Source organism: Ursus arctos, unplaced genomic scaffold (assembly GCF_023065955.2).
Source record: "Ursus arctos isolate Adak ecotype North America unplaced genomic scaffold, UrsArc2.0 scaffold_22, whole genome shotgun sequence".
Lineage (NCBI taxonomy): Eukaryota > Metazoa > Chordata > Mammalia > Carnivora > Ursidae > Ursus > Ursus arctos.
Genome location: NW_026622897.1, coordinates 51314871 through 51336584, shown reverse-complemented (window position 1 = coordinate 51336584; position 21714 = coordinate 51314871). Strand labels below are relative to the sequence as shown.

Here is a 21714-nt window from a genome sequence, read left to right as displayed (position 1 = left end):
ATAGCTAAATCATGGAAGGAGCCAAGATGCCTTTCAACAGATGACTGGATTAAGAAGATGTGGTCCATATATACAATGGAATATTACTCAGCTATCAAAAAGAACGATTTCTCAACATTTGCTGCAACATGGACAGGACTGGAGGAGATAATGCTAAGTGAAATAAGTCAAGCAGAGAAGGACAATTATCATATGGTTTCACTCATTTACGGAACATACGAAGTAGGAAGATAGGTAGGAGAAGAAGGGTATAAAGAAAGGGGGGTAATCAGAAGGAGGAATGAAGCATGGGAGATTGTGGACTCTGGGAAGCAAACTGAGGGCTTCAGAGGGGAGGGGGAGGGGGGAATGGGATAGGCTGGTGATGCGTGGTAAGGAGGGCACGTATTGCATGGTACACTGGGTGTTATATGCAACTAATGAATCATGGAACTTTACATCAAGAACCAGGGATGTACTGTATGGTGACTAACATAATATAATAAAAAATATTATTATTAAAAAAAGAAAAATCAGCATGAAATGAAAATAAAAGAAAAATAGCAAAAAAAAAAAAATCATGCCATGGGGTAAGTAAAAAGAGTAACATACTCCAATATGAAGTAATTTTAAAAATTTTAAGCAAGCAACTGTATACTTGAAAGCATACCATGAATAAAAAATTTAAAAACTCAGCAAATATATGAGAAATCAATTGAAAGATATGAAACAGAAAGCAACAGGACTGAATGAAAATGAAAAATACAGAAACTCCCAAGATACATACAAAGGAGAAAAGTTGAATAAGTGGCACAGAGGATAGGAATGTCCACATTCAAAGGGCACCTGGGTGGCTCAGCTGGTTAAGCATCTGCCTTCGGCTCAGGTCATGATCCCAGGATCCTGGGATGGAGCCCTGCATCAGGCTCCCTGCTCAGCAGGGAGTCTACTTCTCCCTCTCCTGCTCCCCCTGCTTGTGTGCTTGCTCTCTCTCTGTCAAATAAATAAATAATCTTATATAAAAAGAAATATCCACATTCAAAAAAAGGATTAGAGAGAACTGTCAATGAACAATCCAAAAAGGACATTTCTTAAAAATCCATTTACAATAGCACCAAAAATAAATAAATAAAATACTTAGAATTAAATTTAACCAAAGAGGTGAAATATTTGTACACTGAAAACTATTTTTTAAAAAAACCTACTAAAAGAAATTAAAGAAGGGGTGCCTGGGTGGTGCAGTCGCTTGAGCATCTGACTCTTGGTTTCAGCTTAGGTCTTGATCTCAGGGTTGTGAGATCAGGCCCTGTGTGGGGCTCCAGGCTCAGTGCAGAGTCTGAGACTCTCTCCATCTCACTCTACCCTCCCCCTGCACTTTCTCTCTCTAAAATAAATAAATAAATATTTTTAAAAAAAGAAATTAAAGAAGACATAAATCAATGGAAAGATATCCCATGTTCATTGATTGGAAGACAATGTTGTTAAGATGACAATATTATTCAAAGTACTCTACAGATTCAGTGCAATCAATGCAATCCCTGTCAAGATCACAAAGACAGACACCTCAACTCTATGGTCAAGTATTCCTCCACAAAGCAGGAAAGAATACCCAATGGAAAAAAAGACCATCTCTTCAACAAATAGTATTGGGAAAATTGGACAGCAACATGCAGAAGAATGAAACTGGACCACTTTCTTATAGCATGCACAAAATAAACTCAAAATAGATGAAAGACCTAAATGTGAGACAGGAATCCATCAAAATCCTAGAGGAAAACACAGGCAACAACCTCTTTGACCTTGGCCATAGCAACTTATTACTAGATACGTCTCTGGAGGCAAGGGAAACAAAAGCAAAAATGAACTATTGGGACTTCATCAGGATAAAAAGCTTTTGCAGCTAAGGAAACAACAAAACTAAAAGATCCCAATGGCACTTTCTACATCTTAAAATTCATATGAATCTCAAGGGATCCTGGGAATCCAGAGCAATCCTGAAAAAGAAGAATACAGTTGGAGGACTCACATACCTCCTGATTTCAAAACTTATTATAAAGCTACAATAATCAAAACAGTATGGTACTAGCATAAAGACAAACTTATAGACCAATGGACTAGGATAGAGAACCCAGTAATAAATGAGTTTATATACGGCTAATTTTCAGGCAAGGATGACAAGACCATTCAATGGGAAAATGACAATCTTTTCAAAAAATGGTGCTAGGAAAACTGGATATCCACATGCAAAAGAATGAAGTTGGACACTTACCTTGCACCATATATAAAAATGAACTTGAAATGGATCAAAGACCTAAAGGTACGAAATAGAACTATAAAACTCTTTGAAGGAAACACAGGGGTAAATCTTTCATGACACTGGGTTTGGCAATGTTTTCTTGGATACAACACCAAAGACAGAGGGAACAAAAGAAAAAATAGACAAATTGAACTTCATGAAAATTAAAAACTTTTGTGCATCAAATGACACTAATCAAGAAAAAAAGGCAAACCACAGAATGGGAGAAAGTATTTTTTTTTTTAAAGATTTTATTTATTTATTTGACAGAGATAGAGACAGCCAGCGAGAGAGGGAACACAAGCAGGGGGAGCGGGAGAGGAAGAAGCAGGCTCATAGCTGAAGAGCCTGATGTGGGGCTCGATCCCAGAACGCCGGGATCACGCCCTGAGCCGAAGGCAGACGCTTAACCGCTGCGCCACCCAGGCGCCCCGGGAGAAAGTATTTTTAAATCATATATCTGATAAGAGATTAATAGCGAGAATATATACAGAACTCCTAAAACTGAACAACTGCAAAAGGAACAACCAGATTTTAAAATAGCCTAAAGGCATTATTAAAGAGGGCATGTGACAGGATGAGCACTGGGTGATATACTCAACTAATGAATCATTGAACATTATGTAGAAAACTAATGATGTACTATACCTTGGCTAATTGAATTTAAAAAAATAGCAGAAAGTAAAATAAAATAGCCTAAGGACTTAAACAGGCATATTCCCAAAGAAGATACATACAAATTGCCAATAATCACATGAAAAGCAGGGCACCTGGGTGGCTCAGCTGGTTGAGCATCCGACTCTTGATTTCAGCTCAGGTGATGATCTCAGGGCTGTGAGATCAAGATTTGAGCTGGTGCAGAACCTGCTTAAAATTCTCTCTCCTCTCCTCTCTCTCTGTTCCCCCACCCCGTGTGCATGCACTCTCTCTCTCTCTCTCTCTCAAAAAAAAAACCAAAAACATGAAAAAATATTTGTCATCACTACTTATTAGGAAAATGCAAATGAAAACCAAAATGTGATACAACCTCACACCTACTAAGATGGCTATTATAAAAAAGATTGAAAATAAGAGAAGCTGGGGAAAATGTGGGGGAAATTAGAACCCTTTTACAGAGCTGTGGGAATGAAAAATGGTACAGCCACTATGAAAAGTGGTATGGCAGTTCCTCAAAAATTAAAAATAGAATTACTGTATTATCCAACAATTCCACTTCTGGGTATATACTTAAAAAATTAAAACCAGGGACATTAATAGATATTTGTGTGCCCATGTTTATAGCAGTATGATTCACAATAGCCAAAAGATAGAAACAACCTAAATGCCCATGGATTGATAAGTAAACAAAACATGGTCTACACACATAATGGAGTATTATTCAGTCTTAGAAAGGAAGGAAATTCTGATGCATGTTACAATATGGATGAGCCTAGAATGGATGAACTTTGAAGTCATTATGCTAAGCAAAATAAGCCAGTCACAATAGGACAAATACTGTATGACTCCACTCATATCAGGTACTTAGAATAACCAAATCACAGAAACAAAAAATAGAATGGTAGTTGCCAGGGACTGGGGGGAGTAATGAGGAGTTATTGTTTAATGGGTACAGAGTTTCTAGGGTTTACTTTCAGCTTTATTGGGGTATAATTGACAAATAAAAACTGTATATATTTAAGCTATACCACTTGATGTTTTGATATACCTATATATTGTGAAATAATCACCTCAATCAAACTAATTAACCTCATATAATTACCATTTTCTTTTTTTGTTTCTTTTTGTGGTAAGAACACGTAAGATTTATCCTCTTAGCATATCTCAAGGATAAAAAAACAGTACTGGTAACTATATCCACACGCTATATAGTTATATTGCTATATATTAGATCTCCAGAAATTATTCATCTTGTATAACTGAAACTCTGTACCCTTTGATCAACATCTCCCCATTTCTTTCTCACCCTAGTAACCGCCATTCTATTCTCTGCTTGCAGGAGTTTGACTATTTTAGATCCCACATGTAAGAGAGATTAGGGAATATTTGTCTATGTCTGCCTTTTTAACTTAGCATAATGTCCTTCAATTTCATCCAAAGTGTTGCAAATGGCAGGATTTCCTTCTTTTTTATGGCTGAATAATATTTCATGCCAGATACTAGACAAGCTACTTCTATGCACTGGATAAACAAGAAAAAAAACCCACACTGAAACAAGGAAGAGACACTGAGACACAATCTTGCCATAAACATCACCCCAAGCATGGAAACGCGCAACCAAAGGAAACTCCCTCTTGCTTCTCTCTGAGGAGCAAAGAGTTTGGATCCTGCATCTGGTTCCCCAACTTTTAAGACTTCTGTCTGAAAGAAGAGCCCCCAAAACATCTAGCTTTGAAAGCCAGTGGGGCTTGTATCTACCAAATCCACAAGGCTATAGCAAACTCAGAGACCATTCTTCAAGGACTCATGTGGACTCACCATGGTGAAAACCCAGGACCCAGTGCAGAGGCAGAAGAGTAAAACACACTCAGTCTTTCCATGAAAGAGGCTTACTTGTTTATCTTAATAGCTGCAGCTAGAGGGGCAGGCTTCAAACTTCACATACATCTCAGGGCCAACTGCAATACTCTTCAGAGAGCACAACAGCTGGTGGGTGCCATCTTTATGTTCTCCCTCTGCCTTGCTCCAGGTCAACAGTATTTCCTAGAAGGGATTCTGAGCACATGTTTGTTGCCCCGATTTTTGTAGCTGCTGCCCAGGGCATGCCCTTTGATCACCTGGCTCTGGTGGCCAATGGGGCTTAAATTCATGGGTCTCACAGGGCTATAACAGAGAAACAATTCTTAACTGGATATTCCCCTAAAACATAGCACAGAGTCAGCAGACAGAAACACCTGGTCTTTCTGTGAAAGAGGCCTATTTGCTTATCTTTTTTTTTTTTTTAAAGATTTTATTTATTTATTTGACAGAGATAGAGACAGCCAGCGAGAGAGGGAACACAAGCAGGGGGAGTGGGAGAGGAAGAAGCAGGCTCATAGCAGAGGAGCCTGATGTGGGGCTCGATCCCGTAACGCCGGGATCACGCCCTGAGCCGAAGGCAGGCGCTTAACCGCTGTGCCACCCAGGCACCCCCCTATTTGCTTATCTTAAAAGCTATAGCCTGAGAGGCAGGCTTTTAATTTAACCTACATCTAGAGGCCAACTGCAATCCTCTCCAGAGACCAGGAAGGCCAGTGGGAACCATCTGCATGCTCTCCCTCTGCCCTAACTCAGGTTGCTGTTGTCTCCAAGAAAGGAGTTTTTACACACATCTGGTAACATGGCTTTTGTGGCTGCCACCTGGAAGACATATCCCTTGATAGCCTTGCTCTGATAACTAGCAGGTTAGTGTTCACAGGTTCAACAAAGAAGTAGCAAACATATAAACAGTTTATAACTGGTTATACACTCAGGGCTCAGTGCAGAGGCAGCAGACAGAAACACCCACTTCCCAGTATTCCCTTGAAAGAGGTATATTTGCATACTTTAAAAGCTTCTGAGGATCTGACCTCTTATTAGCCTGCACCTAGGTGCTGAGATCCCTTTCTCTTTTGGACACTGATAGGTCTTGGCACACCCTCACCTACTGGAGTCACTAAGAACAAACAATCTTGCTTAGACAATCACAAAGGTTTGAGAGACAACAAGAGCTAGGTCAGGGTTGAATAATAAGGTTCAGCTCCTACACCAGACCACTCTTTCAAGACTCGGAGAGGTGGCTATTTTATCTAAGGCATGGAAACCAACACAGAGCGTCAAGGAAAATGAAGAAATAGAGGAATATGTTCCAAATGCAAGAACAAGATAAAACCTCAGAAAAAGACCTTAATGAAAAGGAGATAAATGATTTACCTAATAAAGAGTTGAAAATAATGGTAATAAAGATGTTCACCAAGGTCAGGAAAACAATGAATGAACAAAGTAAGAATTTCAACAAAAAGACAGAAAATATAAGAAAGTACCAAACAAAAACTACAGACTTGAATAATACAATAAATGAGCTGGAAAAATTGAATAGAGGGGTTCAACAGAAGACTAGACAAAGCTAAAACAGGACAAGGAAACTTGAAGACAGGGCAGTGGAATTCATCCAAACACAAGAGTAAAAAGATTAAAAAATAGTGAAGATTACTCAAGGAACTTATTGGGCCACATTAAGCAGACCACTATGTACTTTATAGGGGTTCCAGAAAGAGAAAAGGGAGGGAAAAGGGTAGAAAACTTATTTGGAGAAAAAATGGTTGAAAACTTCCCTAACCTGGTGAATGAAGCAGACATCCAGATCCAGGAAACCTGGAGAGTTCCAAAGAAGATGAATCCAAAGAGACCTACACCAAGACACATAATCAAAAGTTAAAGACAAGGAGAAAAATCTTAAAAGCAGCAAGAGGAAAGCAACTTATTACATACAAGGGAATCCCCACTAGACCATAAGCAGATTTTTCAGCAGAAACTTTGCAGGTGCAAAGAAAGTCACACAATGTATTCAAAGTACTAAAAGAAAAAAAAGTATTACCAAAAATATTCTATCCAGCAAAGTTAGCCTTTAGAATTGAGTTAAAGAGTTTTCCAGACAAGCAACACCTGAAAGAATTTAGCATGATTAGACTAGTCTTAAAATAAATGTTAATAGGACTTCTTTAAGCTGATGTGAAAGGGTGTTAATTAATAACGGGAAAATATATGACAGTACCAATCTCATTGGTAAAGGTAAATATACAGTTAAATTCAGAATAATCTAATGTAATGGTGGTGTGTTAATCACTTATACATCTAGTATGAAGGCTAAAAGACAAAAGCAATAAAAATATAACCACAATAATTTTTAATGGATACACAAGATAAAAATATGTAAATTATGACCCTGAAAACACAAAATGTGGTGTTGGGAGAGTAAAAATGTAGAGCTTTAGAATGTGTACAAACTAAAGTTGTTATCAACTTAAAGTAGATTATTATGTTTTATATAAGTTTTATCGTAAACACAAAGCAAAGTCCTATATACACAAAAATGAACAGAAAAGAGTCTAAGTATGCCACTACAGAAAAATTTCAAATCACAAAGGGAGAGAGCAAGAGAAAAAGAAAGGAACAGAAGTACAAAACAGCCAGAAAACAATTAACTAATGGCAATAAGCCCATTCCTATAAATAATTAATTTAAATGTAAATGGACTAAGTTCTCCAATGAAAAGACAGAGAGTGGCTGAATGGATAAAAAACAAGACCTAACTATATGCTGCCTACAAGAGACTCACTTCAACTTTAAGGATACACAGACTGAAAGTGAAGGGATTGAAAAAGATAATCCATGCACATGGAAACCAAAAGAAAGCTGAAAGAAAAAAATTCCATTATGTGTATATGTGTGTGTGCATGTATATGTGCGTATATATGTATATGTATACACAGACACAGACACAGACACAGACACACACACACACACACACACATCTTGGGTATTGTCAACAGTGCTGCAATAAACATGGGAGTACAGATATCTTTTCATGGTACTGATTTCATTTCCTTTGGATGTATACCCAATAGTGGGATTGCTGGACCATATGGTAGTTCTATTTATTATTTTTCTAAGGCACCTCTCTACAGTTTTGCATAATGGCTGTAGCAATTTACATTCCCATCAACAGTGTACAAGAATTTGCTTTTCTTTCCATCCTAACATATGTTATCTTTTGTCTTTTTGATAATAGCCATTATAACAGGTGTGGGATGATTTATCTTTGTGCTCTTGATTTGAATTTCCTTGATAATTAGTGATGTTTTCATGTATCTGTTGGCCATTCACATGTCTTTTTTGGGGGGGAAATGTCTATTCAGATCCTGTTTCCACTTTTTACTCAGGTATGTATGTCTGTACATGTATATGTATGTATTTGCTGTTGAATTGTGGGAACTCCTTATATATTTTGGATATTAACCCTTTATTTGATATATGGTTGCAACTATTTTCTCCCATTCTGTAGGTTGCCCTTTCACTCTGTTGTTTCCTTTGCTGTGCAGAAGCTTTTTATTTTTACTTTTTTAAAAAAAGCTTTATTTATGAGAAAGGTGGGGGGACAGAGGGAGAGGGGAGAGGAGAGAAAGAATTTCAAGCAGACTCCCCGCTGAGCATGGAGCTGGATGTGGGGCTCGATCCCATGACCCTGATATCATGACCTGAGCTGAAATCAAGAGTCAGATGCTTAACTGACTGAGTCACCCAGGCAACCCTTTGCAATTTTTTTAAAAGCACAAATAAGAATATAAGATTGGTATTAAAGTTTTTGTTGGACTAATGTTGTCTAGCAAGCCTGGTGACAGTTCTTTCACTGTTACCTTGAAGATTTAAATGTTTGTATTTATAAATATTTATATTTAGTTTTTTATTATAGTTCTGTTTATCTTGATTCATCCACTAGATTGACTTTTATTTGAGGGAAGTGGAAAAATCCTAATCTTAGAGTCAGTCAAGAGGATAAAGCTCTAGAGCTTATGCCTGCTTTCATTAATAAAGTATTTAAAAATATTCCACTTTTTTTTTTTTAAATATTCCACTTTTATCTCACTGCATTGCTCCTTTCACTTGGTAGATCCCAGGCCTTCCTTCTTTGGAATCCTCCAGATAGATAGGTCTCCAGATACTTGCTGTGATATTTTGCTCAAGGTCTAGGGCCATTAGGTGGGCATGGGATTATGCCTATCATCCTGTTGGGGAATCAGCCATCACCAAGCTATTAGGAAGCATCTCACTGCATACTAGATCACAGAATATGCATGTAAGAGGATTTTTCTTCCAACTCATGCCCATGCCTATGCCACTTCTTATTCTCTGACTCAGGATGGCATCACTTTTGCACTCATCCCCTAGTCTCTGTCAGCCTGAGTGATCACAGAGGGGTCCAAATAATACATCATTTAACTTCTGGGTTCCCGAGAGGTTGCCTTTATTCCCATGCTGATGTGCACAAAGCCATTCCTTTAGCAGGGAGTACTGTGAAGGGTTAGGATGAGAAACCCTGTAACATCAGAGAACAACTAGCTCCAGCTCCCAAACCACAACAACTGCCTTGCCCATCCCCTTGAGACGCATTCTTTATGGAAAGTGCTAGATGAGAATGGTCCTCCTGAGAGCCTCAATGGCCCTCCTTTCTTGACAAGTCTCCACTATCACCACTCGTAGGCACGGAAATAAAAAGGAAGAGGAAGGCAAGATGTAGCTAATTCTTCTTTGAAAGCAGCTCAGAGGAGAACATACTGGTTGTGGTAGAAAACATGATAAGAGAGGACTCTTGGGAGGATTTACTGTTGGGGGTATTTTCAGATTCTGTTTCAGACTGAGAGATCTCTACGGAAGAAATTGTTGGTTTATTCATATTCAGGGAAGGCAATGCAGTTTGAAAGGTATCATTTCTGGCAGCATTCCACATGGGTTCAAATGACTTCTTGGTGGATGCCAGTTGTCTGACAGCATCCTCGTGAGGCATCAGTGGTTTGATGGTTCCCTTGACTTGCTCTGGTTCACTGGCTTTCTTGGGGACTACTAAAAGACGGCGAGAGCCTGGATGTTTCTTTGTGTTCTTGGTTAAAGCTGGGTAGAGGGCTGCTAGAGTCCAAGGACTTTCCATAACTCGGAAAGGAGGCTTTATGGATAAATTAGAAGATTCTTGACTCCCACGTTCTCTGTTTTGGAGGCTAATACTCTGAGAATCTGTGGGATAGAAACAACAAAAACAGATTCCTCAAATGTCACTTCTCCAATCTTTGCCGGTCATGTGGTGAAATTTTATCATATTTAAAATGTTAGTCCCTCACATACCATCTCAGGTTCTTTCCCCCCTTAGTTTTCCCTACCCCAAACTTTGTGCAGCTTTTATTATGGTCTTCCAATTCAGGATGGTGCTGGAGTTTAAGAGTCTATTATGTGCGATTTTAGGTCACTATAGAAGCCCTCAAGGCAGGAAGTGACATCTGCTTAAAGTTCATGCATTTCACAACCACTGTTTCCAAATCAATTTGAAGAAATGAATACATCCTCAATTAGAATGGGAGCTTTTTTAAGGGCAGAGACGTCTTGCTTGTCACTACATACACAGTGCTCAGTAATGTCTGTCACATTATAAGTGCTCAAAAAATAATTTTAATCTGATAGAAAAAATAAATGGAGACTACTTCTAGTAATGGAGTAATGAAGTTAGGAAACAGAATATTACCAAAGACAAATTAAAAACTGGATAACAATTAAAACTAAGAAGACATCTTAAAATTATCTAAGATTTTACAATATGGTGAGGAACTGTGTGGCCAAAATCTAGAAGATAGTTAGAATCCAAAGTAAGCCCAGAACTCAGTTGTTTTTGCCCTGAGTGTAATGTCAATCTTGAAGAAATGGCTGCTTACATGAACTACATTTCTGTCAGCTTCACAGGAAGAAGAGGATTTTAACTGCACTTTAATTGAATTTGTAGGTCAATTTCATGACAACTGATATATTAGGTTTTCTAATTCAGATTGGTCCACTTATTTTTGCCTTCTCTCAGTAAACTTTTGTAGCTTTCAGTGGTCAACCATAACTTCTTTGTGAAAGCTTGCAATATTTTCCTTAAATTTATTCCTATTTTGTTTTTATGGAGTTGTAAATGATGCTATTTAAAATTTTCTTTAGTTTCCAGTTATTCATTGCTAATATATAGATATAAATTTGATTTTTCTGTATACTGACCTTGTATCCTAAGACACTGCTTAACTCACTTACCAGTTCCAGTAGGTATGTTTGTTGAGTCCTTAGAATTTTTCTTTAATTTTAATTTCAGTGTAGTTAACCTACAGTGTTATATACATTTCAGGTATATAATATAGTGATTCAGTAATTCCATCTACTACTCGATGCTCATCAAGATAAATGTATTCTTAATCCCCTTCACCTATTTCACCCATTTTCTTACCCACCTCCCTTCTGGTAATCATCTGCTTTTTCTCTATAGTTAAGAGTCTGTTTTCTGGTTTGTCTATTTCTTTCCCCTTTGTTCACTTGTTTCTTAAATTCCATATATGAGTGAAATCATATGTTACTTGTCTTTGACTGACTTACTTCACTTAGCATTGTACTCTCTAGATCTATCCACATTGTTGCAAATGGCAAAACTTCATTTTTATGGCTTAATAATATTCTTGTGTGTGTGTGTGTGTGTGTGTGTGTGTGTGTGTGTGTGTGTGTGTATCTTTATCCATTCATCTATAGATGGACACCTGGGTTGCTTCCATAATTTGGCTATTGTAAATAATGCTGCAATAAACACAGGTGCAGGTATTCCTTAAGATGACTGGCTTTTTTTTTTTTTTTAATTCTTTGGGTGAATACCCAGTAGGTCAATTACTGGATCATAGGGTAGTTCTATTTTTACTTTTTTTGAGGAACCTCCACACTGTTCTCCACAGTGGCTGCACCAGTTTGCATTCCCACCAACAATGCTTGAGGGTTCTTCTTTCTCCACATCCTTGCCAACACTTGCTGTTTCTTGTGTTTTTTATTTTAGCCATTCTGACTGGTGTGAGGTGATATCTCGAGGTTTTTATTTGCATTTCCCTGATGATGAGTGATGTTGAACATCTTTTCATGTGTCTGTTGGCCATCTGTGTGTCTTTTTTGGATAAATGTTCATGCCTTCTTCCAATTTTTAAATTGGATTATTTTTGGGGTATTGAGTTGTATAAGTTCTTTATATATTTTGGATACTAACCCTGTATCAGTTATGTCATTTGCAAATATCTTCTTTCGTTCTGCCCGTTGCCATTTAGTTTTGCTTGTTGTTGCCTTTGCAGTGCAGAAACTTTTTATTTTTGCTTTTGTTTCCCTTGCCTCAGGAGACATATCTAGAAAGATGTTGCTACAACTGATGTCGAAGAAATGACTGCCTGTGCCCTCTTTTAGGATTTTTGTGGCTTCAGGTCTCACATTTAGGTCCTTAATCCATTTTGACTTCATTTTTGTATATTGTGTAAGAAAGTGGTCCAGTTTCATTCATTTGCATGTGACACTATTATTGAAGACACTATCTTTTTCTCATTGCATATTCTTTCTTCCTTTGTCAAAGATCAATTGACCATATAGTCGTGGGTATATTTCTGGGTTTTCTTTTCTGTTCTATTGATCTATGTGCCTATTTTTGTGCCAGTACCATACTGTCCTGATTATTACAGATTTGTAATATAACTTTAAGTACAGAATTGTGATGCCTCTAACTTTGCTGTTCAAGATTACTTTGGCTATTCAGAGTCTTTTGTGGTTCCATACAAATTCTAGAATTGTTTGTTAGATTACTTTTCTTTTTGCTCTCTACTGCTGTGGCTAGGACTTCCAATACTATGTTCAATAAAAGTGGTGAGAGTGGACATCCTTGTTTTGTTCCTGACCACACAGTTTCAACAAGGTGTGCCCATCATCCATGGGAGATGACCAACTGCCACTGGATGTGGACTCCACAAAGTGCACAGTTGGGAGATGCAGTGTTGGTGAGGTTTGTGCTGGTCTTCTGGGGGAGGGGGACCTGCAGCATCAGTACTGAGGCAAGCCTGGCTTGAGCGGGTGGGGTGTAGTAAAAGCAAGTTAGGTAGTGAATGCTGCTCCACACTGGTTCCTACAGGTGCCCATATGTTTATGCTGGGTGGGGAAGGGAGGTAAATGGTGCCTGCCAGCTCCTTTGTTCCTGAAAGTCCCTCAGTGAACTTTTGAGATTAGTAAATAACTCTCCCTCCTCTATGCCCCAGGAGTTTTTCAAACTGCTGCTTCTATGCTGTATCTCTGTGGGCTATTTTTTGTGCTGTTTCTTTAAGGGTGGGGACTCAGTTTCCTATTACCCTCCTGGCTTTCCTAGAACCACGCCTGCTGATTTTTAAATTTCCAGGCTTTAAGTCCCAGGGGTGGTAAGAACTCAGCAATTCAGCCCCTCTGGTTTTCAAAGCCAAATGTTATGGGGATTCATCTTCCCTGTCCAGGCTTCTAGATGTGACAGTATGTTTTTTCTCCCCTCTCTGCACCCACAGTTCCATCCTTCCAGTGGTTAAACCCATGGGCTTTAGCTCCCAACTGTGTACCTGCCCTTCCTACCCTCTTTGACGTGGTCTCTTCTCTACATTTAGTTATGGAGTTTGTTCTGCCAGTCTTTGGGATATTTTCTGGGTTATTTACACTGACATGAGTGTTAACTAGCTGTATCTATGGGATGAAGTGAGCTTAGAGTCCTCCTACTCTGCTGTCTGTCCCAGGAAGTCTAGATTTTTTTAATGTAATTAATCGTATCTGCAAATGAGGAAGGTTCTTCCCTCCCTTCCTTTATGCCTGTTATCTATCTTATTAAACTGGCTATATCTCCAGCACAATGCTGAATAGAAGTGGCGAGAGCAGATATCCTTGCCTTATTTCTGATGTTAGAGGGAAAACATTCATTGTTTCACCCTTAAAAATGATATTGGCTGTAGATTTTTTGTAAATACCTTTCATCAGATTGAGGAAGTTTCATTCTACTAGTTTTCCCAGAGCTTTGATCATAAATGGTGTTGACTTTTGTCAAATATATTTTCCTACTTTAATTCACTGAATTAATTTTCAAATAACATATCCATCTTGCACTACTGGGATAAACCCCACTTGCTCGTGACATACTTTTTTATATACTGGTGGATTCAGTTTGCTAGTATTTGTCAAGGATTTTTAGGTCTAAGTTCATAATGACATTGATCTATAAATTTAGTTCTTGTAATATCTCTGTCAGGTTTTATATGAGGGTATTGCTAGCCTCAAAAAATCTGCTGGGAAGTGCTCCTTCCTCTTTTTCTGAGTTGGTATAAAATTAGCATTATTTCTTAAATATTTGATTAACTAGTGAAACTCTTTGGGCCTGGACTTTTCTTTTTGGTGAAGTTTTTGGGATATGCATTTGATTCTGATAGTGAGTTATTAAAAATTTCTATTTCTTCACTCAGTTCTGGTAAGCTGCATATTTCAAGGAATTTGTCTATTTCACTTAAGTTGTAAATTTTAACAGCATTAACTCTTCCTAATTTTCCTTTTTATGTCTAGGATCTGGACAGGTAATCCGTTTTTCTTTCATCATATGAGAAATCTCTCTCTCTTCCCCCTCCCTCCCTCTCATCTTGCTAAGAGTTTATCAATTTTATTAATCTTCTCAAAAAATCTTTTTTCATTTTCTCTATTTTTTAAAATTTAAGTTCAATTAGCCAACATATAGTACATCATTAGTCTCAGATGTAGTGTTCAATGATTTATCAGTTGCATATAACACCCAGTGCTCATCACATCACGTGCCCCCCTTAATGCCCACCCCTCAATTACCCCAATCCCCCACCCACCTCCCCTTCAGTAACCCTCAGTTTGTTTCCTATGATTTAGAGGAAATATGGTTTATATCTCATGGGTTTTTTTCCTCTCTGATGACTTACCATTCAGTTTTCCCTCCCTTCCGTTATGATCCTCTATGCTGTTTCCTATATTCCACATGTAAGTGAAACCATATGATAACTGTCTTTCTGTGATTGACTTATTTTATTCAGCATAATACCCTCCAGTACCATCCATGTCAATGTAAATGATAAGTATGATCCTTTCTGATGACTAATACTCCATTGTATATATAAATACCACATCTTTTTTATCCATTCATCCATCAATGGACATTTTGGCTCTTTCTAGTTTGGCTATTGTGGACATTGCTATGAATGCTGGGGTGCAGGTGCCCCTTTGGATCACTGCACGTATTACAAAGCTGTGACCATCAAGACAGTCTGGTACTGGCACAAAAACAGACACATAGATCAATGAAACAGAAGAGAGAACCCAAGGATAGACCCTCATTTTCTCTATTTTTTGAGTGTCTTCTATTTTGTCGATTCCTGCTATCTTTATTATTTCCTTCCCTTTACCTGGGGAAACATTTAGTCTTCTTTTTCTAGATTCTTGAGATAGAAACATCATCAATATTAAACGTTTCTTCCTTTTAAAATTTAAAGTTACAAATTTCCAAGTCCTGCTTTAGCTTCATCCCACAAATTTCATTTTATCCCACAATGAAATTTAATTTAAAATATATTCTAATTTCTATTGTGATTTATCCCTTCATCAATGGGATGTTTAAAATTATATTAATTTCAGCATTTAGAGACTTATCTAGATATTTTATTAATGTTCATTTCTAATTTAATTTGAGACTTGTTTTTTTGCTTTGTCAGGTAGTCTATTTTGGCAAATATGCCACATACATTTGAAAATATTATATATTCTGCAGTTGTATATAATGTTTTATGTCAAGTCAAGGTGGCTGCAGGTATTGTTCAGACTTCTATATCCTTTCTGATTTTATTTTTTGTGTGTTTTGTTGTTCTTGCGGGTACTGAGAGAGGAATCTTAACATGCCTAAGTATGACTTCTCTCAGTTTTCGTTTCATGTGTTAAGTTTCTAGAGTTCTAATTATAATGCCTTCTTGATATACTGACCTTTTCATTATTGTGAAATCTTTGTTTCCAGTAATGCTCCATGTTTGGAAGTCTATTTTTTTTCAGATATTATTTCTTATGCTTATTGTTTGCATGGCGTATCATTTTCCCATCGTTTCACTTTTAATCTTTCATCATCTTTAAGTATTTCCTTTGTAGACAAAGTATGGTTGGGTCCAGTTTTTTTCTACCCAGTCTGACAACCTCTACTTTTGAGTATTTGGTCCATTTATATTTGATGTAATTAATAAAATGGCTGGATTTATGACTATCATTCTTCAACTTGTTTTCTGTTTGTTTTGTCTGTTATATTGCTTCCTTTGGTCTCTTCTTCCTGAATCTATCTGCTGTAAGATATTCTCCTGCTGGTTTTGAAGAAGTAAACTGCCTGTTGTAAGAGGGCCATATGGCTAAGACCTGAAGGTAGACTCTAGGAGCTCAGAGAAAACCCCACCAACAGTGATCAAGAAAACAGAAAAAAAAGTTCAGTCCTACAATTATAAGGAACTAAATTCTTCTAACAACTAGTGATCTTGGAGGAAGACTAAAAATCTCAGATGAGATTGGTGAGACTTTTTTAAAAAAGATTTTATTTATTTATTTGAAAGCACGTCGAGAGAGAGAGCAGGTGGGGGGGGGGGAAGGGCAAGGGAGAAAATTCCAAGCAGACTCCACACTGAATGTGGAGCCCAACATGGAGTTTGATCCCACAACCCTGAGATCACAACCCAAGCTGAAACCAAGAGCCTGACGCTCAACAGACAGCTATTCAGGCACCCCAGCCTGGTGAGACTCTTAAGTAGAGGACCTGACTAATCCATGCCTGAACCCATGGTCCACAGAAACTGTGAGATAATAAATCTGTATTATTTTAAGCTGCTAGGTTTACAACAATTTGTTACACAGCAGTAAGAAACTAATACATACAGAAATAGAATCTACTCAAGATGAAGCACAGAAATAAAACAGGCTAAAAATAACAATGAACAGAGTCTCAGCAACCTATGGAATAGTATCAAACTTTCTAGTAGAATCTATGTAATTGGAATCCCAGAAGAGGATAGGAGCATGAAAAAAATTGAAAAAAAAAAAGACTGAAAATTTATCCAATTTGATGAAAATTATACTAAGAGTTCAGCAAACCCCAAGCAGGATAGATACATACACACACACACACACACACACACACACACACACACACACGGTAAACAATAATCAAATTATTGAAAATTAGTAATAAAAGGAACAATCTTAAAAAGCAGCTACAGAAAAATGACATATTATAAGTAGAAGAGCAAAGATAAAATGGGATACTTTCTTTTGTGCAAGACTTTTCAAGAGAAACTATACAAGGCAGAAGACAAAGGACTGACTTCTTTACAGTGCTGAGAAATACATCCTAAAGCTAGAAAGCTGATAAATGCCTTATGGTGGCAGGAGCAGCTGCAGCAGTACATGCCCATCCTGAAGGTTGTTGTGGTGCAAGATGTGACACTGTGCTTGCTTAGTGTCTAAGGCTCTATTCTTTTCAGCCTCAGTGACTGTGCTTCAGTCTTCCTTCTTCCTTCAAAACTTTCTCTACCACCTATATTTCCATCACCATTTCCATGTTTTTTGTTTTTTGTTTTTTTTTTTTCCCTCTCCATTTCTTGGCTCTATTTCTGTTATGGGCTGAATTTTGGGCCACACAATTTCACATGCTGAAGCCTCAACCCCCAATATTTCAAAATCTGACTATGGTTGCAAAGAGGGCCTTTAAAGAAGTGCTTAAAATGAGGCATAATACAATCTGATTGGAGAAAAGAAAATCTGAACACACTGAGAGGCACTGGGTGTGTGTGTGCAGGGAGGAAAGGCTGTATGAGGAAACAACAAGAAGATGGCCGTGTGCAAGCCAAGAGAGGCCTGAGAAGAAAGCAAACCTGCTGACACACTGATCTTGGACTTCTAGCATATAGAACTGAGAATATAAATTTCTGTTGTTTAAGCCATCCAAATTCTCGTATTGTTATAGCAGCCATAGTTTACTAATACAACTACTGAAAATCACAAGGTAGCTAGGCTAAAGCCTTCAGACTTCTTAACAGCCAGTAAAGTGATATTAAAAATCCATATAACTCAGTTACTTGAGATCTTTCTACTCCTTAAGAGATTTGGGTGAGCTTAGTCTGAACTTCCAGTTTCACAGTATGCAAATGGAGATACTATTGCTCTCCATTTAATTTATTCACATTTCTGAACTTATTTTTTCATGGTCCCTATGGATCCATTCCTGCAGCTCTATCTTTTCAGTTCAACCCTCTGCCAGCTGGTGCATGGCATTTCTGGATCTTTACCACTCTGCACAAGAAATTAAATTAATTCATGATTCTGTGACTGTACCAACTTTACCTAAGGCTCCAGGAGCTATGGAAGAAATCTATCATGTATAGCCCAGTCCTTTGCCTCCTAATTGGTTTTCCTTTGACCTGCACTGGCTTCCTAACAACTCACTAACTGTGTGATTATCCCCATAGCCTCCTGAAAAATAAAATCTAGCTGCCCTTCCCCTTACTGGGCCTATCTCACTTCCTCAGCCCCTGAGTTATTCTGCAAAATAATAGTTATTCTGTTATTCTTCTCATTTGAAGCTCATTTGCCATCTCTTGATTGCTTATGTGCAGAGCCTAGACTCTAGTCCAGCATTTCAGGATCCCTGCAGTTTTCTCCCTCCACCCTCCAACATACATCACCCATAAGTGAAGCCCTATAAAAGCTCTAATGGCCATGACATCTACTTTGATAGCTGGACCTTGGTGCCTAGCCCAGTGCTGTCAACTGTCTACTTTTGCCTGTTCCTCAATGCTCTTTGGGGGCCAGCCCTCTTCCCTTTGGGCCACCCTCCATGACAGCTTTCAAGTTGTCTTCAGCCCTTCTTAGAGTGCCTGGCACAAAGGGGGTACTCAATAACTAACTGTGTGAATAATTAAGATATGAACAAGTGAACAAATAAACACCCAAGCTCAAAATCTTCCAAGAGGTCTCACTGCCAAAGGATAAAGTCCAAAATGAAGCCTGACGTCAAGGGTCCTCCAACCTACAATTCCCAGCTTCTCCCTGGTCCCCACCTCCCACTTTCCCCAGACTCCCCCAGCTCTTGTCAGAGAACTGAAAAGCAGGCTCCATATCCTGGAAGCTGTGGGTAAGGGTGAAGAAATACGAGCAGGGCAGACCTCTGACTTTACCTGGGTGAATGCTGGCATTATCGAACACTTCTTTTTTGCGCTCTCTCCACCTGGAAGGGAAGAGACTATTCATGAGCTTCAAAGACCTCTTCCAAAAAAGACAATAATCCAAGGCAGTGGTCAGAAAAGAAACATCATACAGTCAAATTCTCATTTAAGTACAAGGTTTATACTTTCCTCTTTAACGTATAACTCAGGAATGATGAAATGATGGGTGTGATGAGGTCTGAAAAACTATGGTCTCCTCTAGCTAAAATTCTTCTACCTGGATGTTTCCTTTCCCACTGTGAATCTTGCAATCCTGCAACATTTGCCTTGCAGGATTCTCAACTGTCATATTCTTGGACAGATAATAAGACTATAGCCTAGAAAGAGGCAGTGATTTTTCAGGGCCACCCAGAAACTAAGGGACAAAGCCAGGACTAAACCCCAGGCTCCCCAGTTTGTGAACTTGCTTCGTTTCACGGAAGGTGGGAAGATAAGGTGCTTGCTCTGCACAACCTCCAACCTTTGTCCTTTTCCAAACGGTCTACAATGAATCTGTAGTAACAGAATTTGACGAGGCCTGAGAGTCCTTATCCTTAGAATATTGTCCTGTGTTGAAGCAGAAAGAATGTGAGGAGGTACAGGCAGCATGAGAAGTAATGAGAGATTCAGATTATAAACCCTGTCTTCCTGAGAGCTTGCCCTGTGGGATTACAGGAAGAATCTAAGTGTTTTTACTGAACTTTCCATAAGAACCACGTACACTTTTATCTTGGGAAAAATCCATTTAAAATTGCAAACATAGGCTTACCAATGAAAATAAAATATGGTAACAATGAGAACTGCAGAAACACTATCCATGAGAAGCCACATGAACATATAGTAACCTGGTGTCTGCAAAATAGAAAACAAAATAGTTTTAAAAAACTACAGTTGGAAGGGATTTTAGACAAAAGGTCAAGTCCCTTGCTCTGCTGCCAGAACTGGGGGAAGAGCAGGGAGGGCAGAGCAGGAGGAAGAACTCTGATATGGAGTCTCAAGCGCAGAGAGTACCTGCTCATAGCCTAACAATCACCCCTTACATGTGCAGGGAACTCTACAAGGGACAAACACTTCATACCCTTCACCTCCTTTAACCCTCAAAGACAGAGGAGTCCCAGAGAAGTCACCTAGCAAGTCTATTCTGGACCCAGGACTACAGCCAAAGTTTCTTGAGTTCCACTGCTCTGTGTTTTCATTGCATGGCTTCCCAAACCTGTCTGCACATCGAAATCTACGTGGCCAGCTTTTAGTAGTACAGGGTCATAGGTCTCACTACATACTCACGAATTAGAATTTCTGCATTTTGAACAAGCTTCCCAGGTGATGTTGAAGCAACTAGTCTGTGAGCCAGCATCTAGGAATTTTTGTTCTAAATCATCATACTTCAAATAAGTATGTTGAAATTGTAACTCCCCCTTAGCGAACATGCGCCCTTCTCCATGCTCCTTTGCCTGAATCACCCAGAGCTTCATCTCCTGGGTCCTCTTGTGTGAGTTTTATAATTACCTGATTTGATTCTCCCTTTCCACCCCCATTGTTACTTGATGCCTGGGGCTGGCACTTTTTACTTTTTCTTGAGCTTCTCCTCACCCTATCCCAAGGTCTTTCCATGAGCTGAATAATAACATTAATAATAATAAGACTAATGGTCATGATGACAACTAACAATTAACAACAACTAATAATTAATGAGCATCCATAAGAGCTAAGGAAGCATTCTAAGCACTTTAAGGGTGTTTTCACATCCCATCTTCACAACAGCCCACTAAGCAGGTACAGTAGAAGCCCTCAGCCAACTTCCACTAAACCCAGGCTCTTTTTTTTTTAATTAATTAATTTTTTTATTTGAGAGAGAGAGAGCACAAGCAGGGAGAGGAGCAGAGAGGCACCACTGGGCAGGGAGCCCAATGCGGGACTTGATCCCAGGACCCTGAGATCATGACCTGAGCTAAAGGCAGACGCTTAACAGACTGAATCACCCAGTCACCCCTAAACCCAGGCTCTTAATCCCCTCTGGGAAAGAGTGACTGATAGCCCGACCTGCTCCAGGATTCCCAGCAGGTGAGCTGTCCGTTTACTAAGAATCAGTTGTTCCTGCTTCCTAAAATGGCTTAGAACAGTGTACTTGTTACAGCTGTGCAGTGTAATTAAATGTTACTCAAATCTGTAAAACTAAGTGAAAAAGAAGCATGCCATTTTCAAGAAAACTAAGCCAATGGTTTGAAAATCTCAGTGAACACAGAAGAGATCATTAAAAAATAAACTACAACTGAAGGAGGTGTGAGTGAAAGAGATTGGGATAAGAGGATGATGAAAATCTCGGTGAATCCCTCATTCATACTTTCTCCCAATGACTTTATGTTCTTTTTCTGCTTTAAAGAAACAAAACTTAGAAATCATAGCTGGTTCATTTGGGTGTTTAAATAAATAAATGAACATAGGATTCCACCAGCTGAAGTAACCTCAAAGACCTTGACACCATGTTACAAGGTAAATGAATATTTTAAATTAAAATAAAACGTGTGAGGTATGTAGGTGATAAGATTATTTATAAAAATGACAATATTCCACCCAAAATGCAGGCCTGTATACAGTGTGACTTTGCTGTTCCTCCCCATCAAGAAATGAAGTCTATTTCTCTCCTAT

The 21714-nt window shown here is 38.5% G+C and overlaps 1 protein-coding gene across 1 annotated transcript in view; it reads right to left on the bottom strand.

Annotated features, from left to right (window-relative positions):
* Positions 1 to 9527: 9527 nt before the first annotated feature.
* The window catches only part of GDPD4 (glycerophosphodiester phosphodiesterase domain containing 4), a 107987-nt gene continuing 95800 nt past the window's right edge, over positions 9528 to 21714 (bottom strand). The window contains exons 13-15 of the mRNA XM_026518349.4: positions 19838 to 19920; positions 18898 to 19091; positions 9528 to 10018 (exon numbers count right to left, since the gene is read on the bottom strand). Of these exons, the coding sequence (XP_026374134.4) occupies positions 9528 to 10018; positions 18898 to 19091; positions 19838 to 19920 (768 nt within the window). The remainder of the gene's footprint in view (positions 10019 to 18897; positions 19092 to 19837; positions 19921 to 21714) is intronic.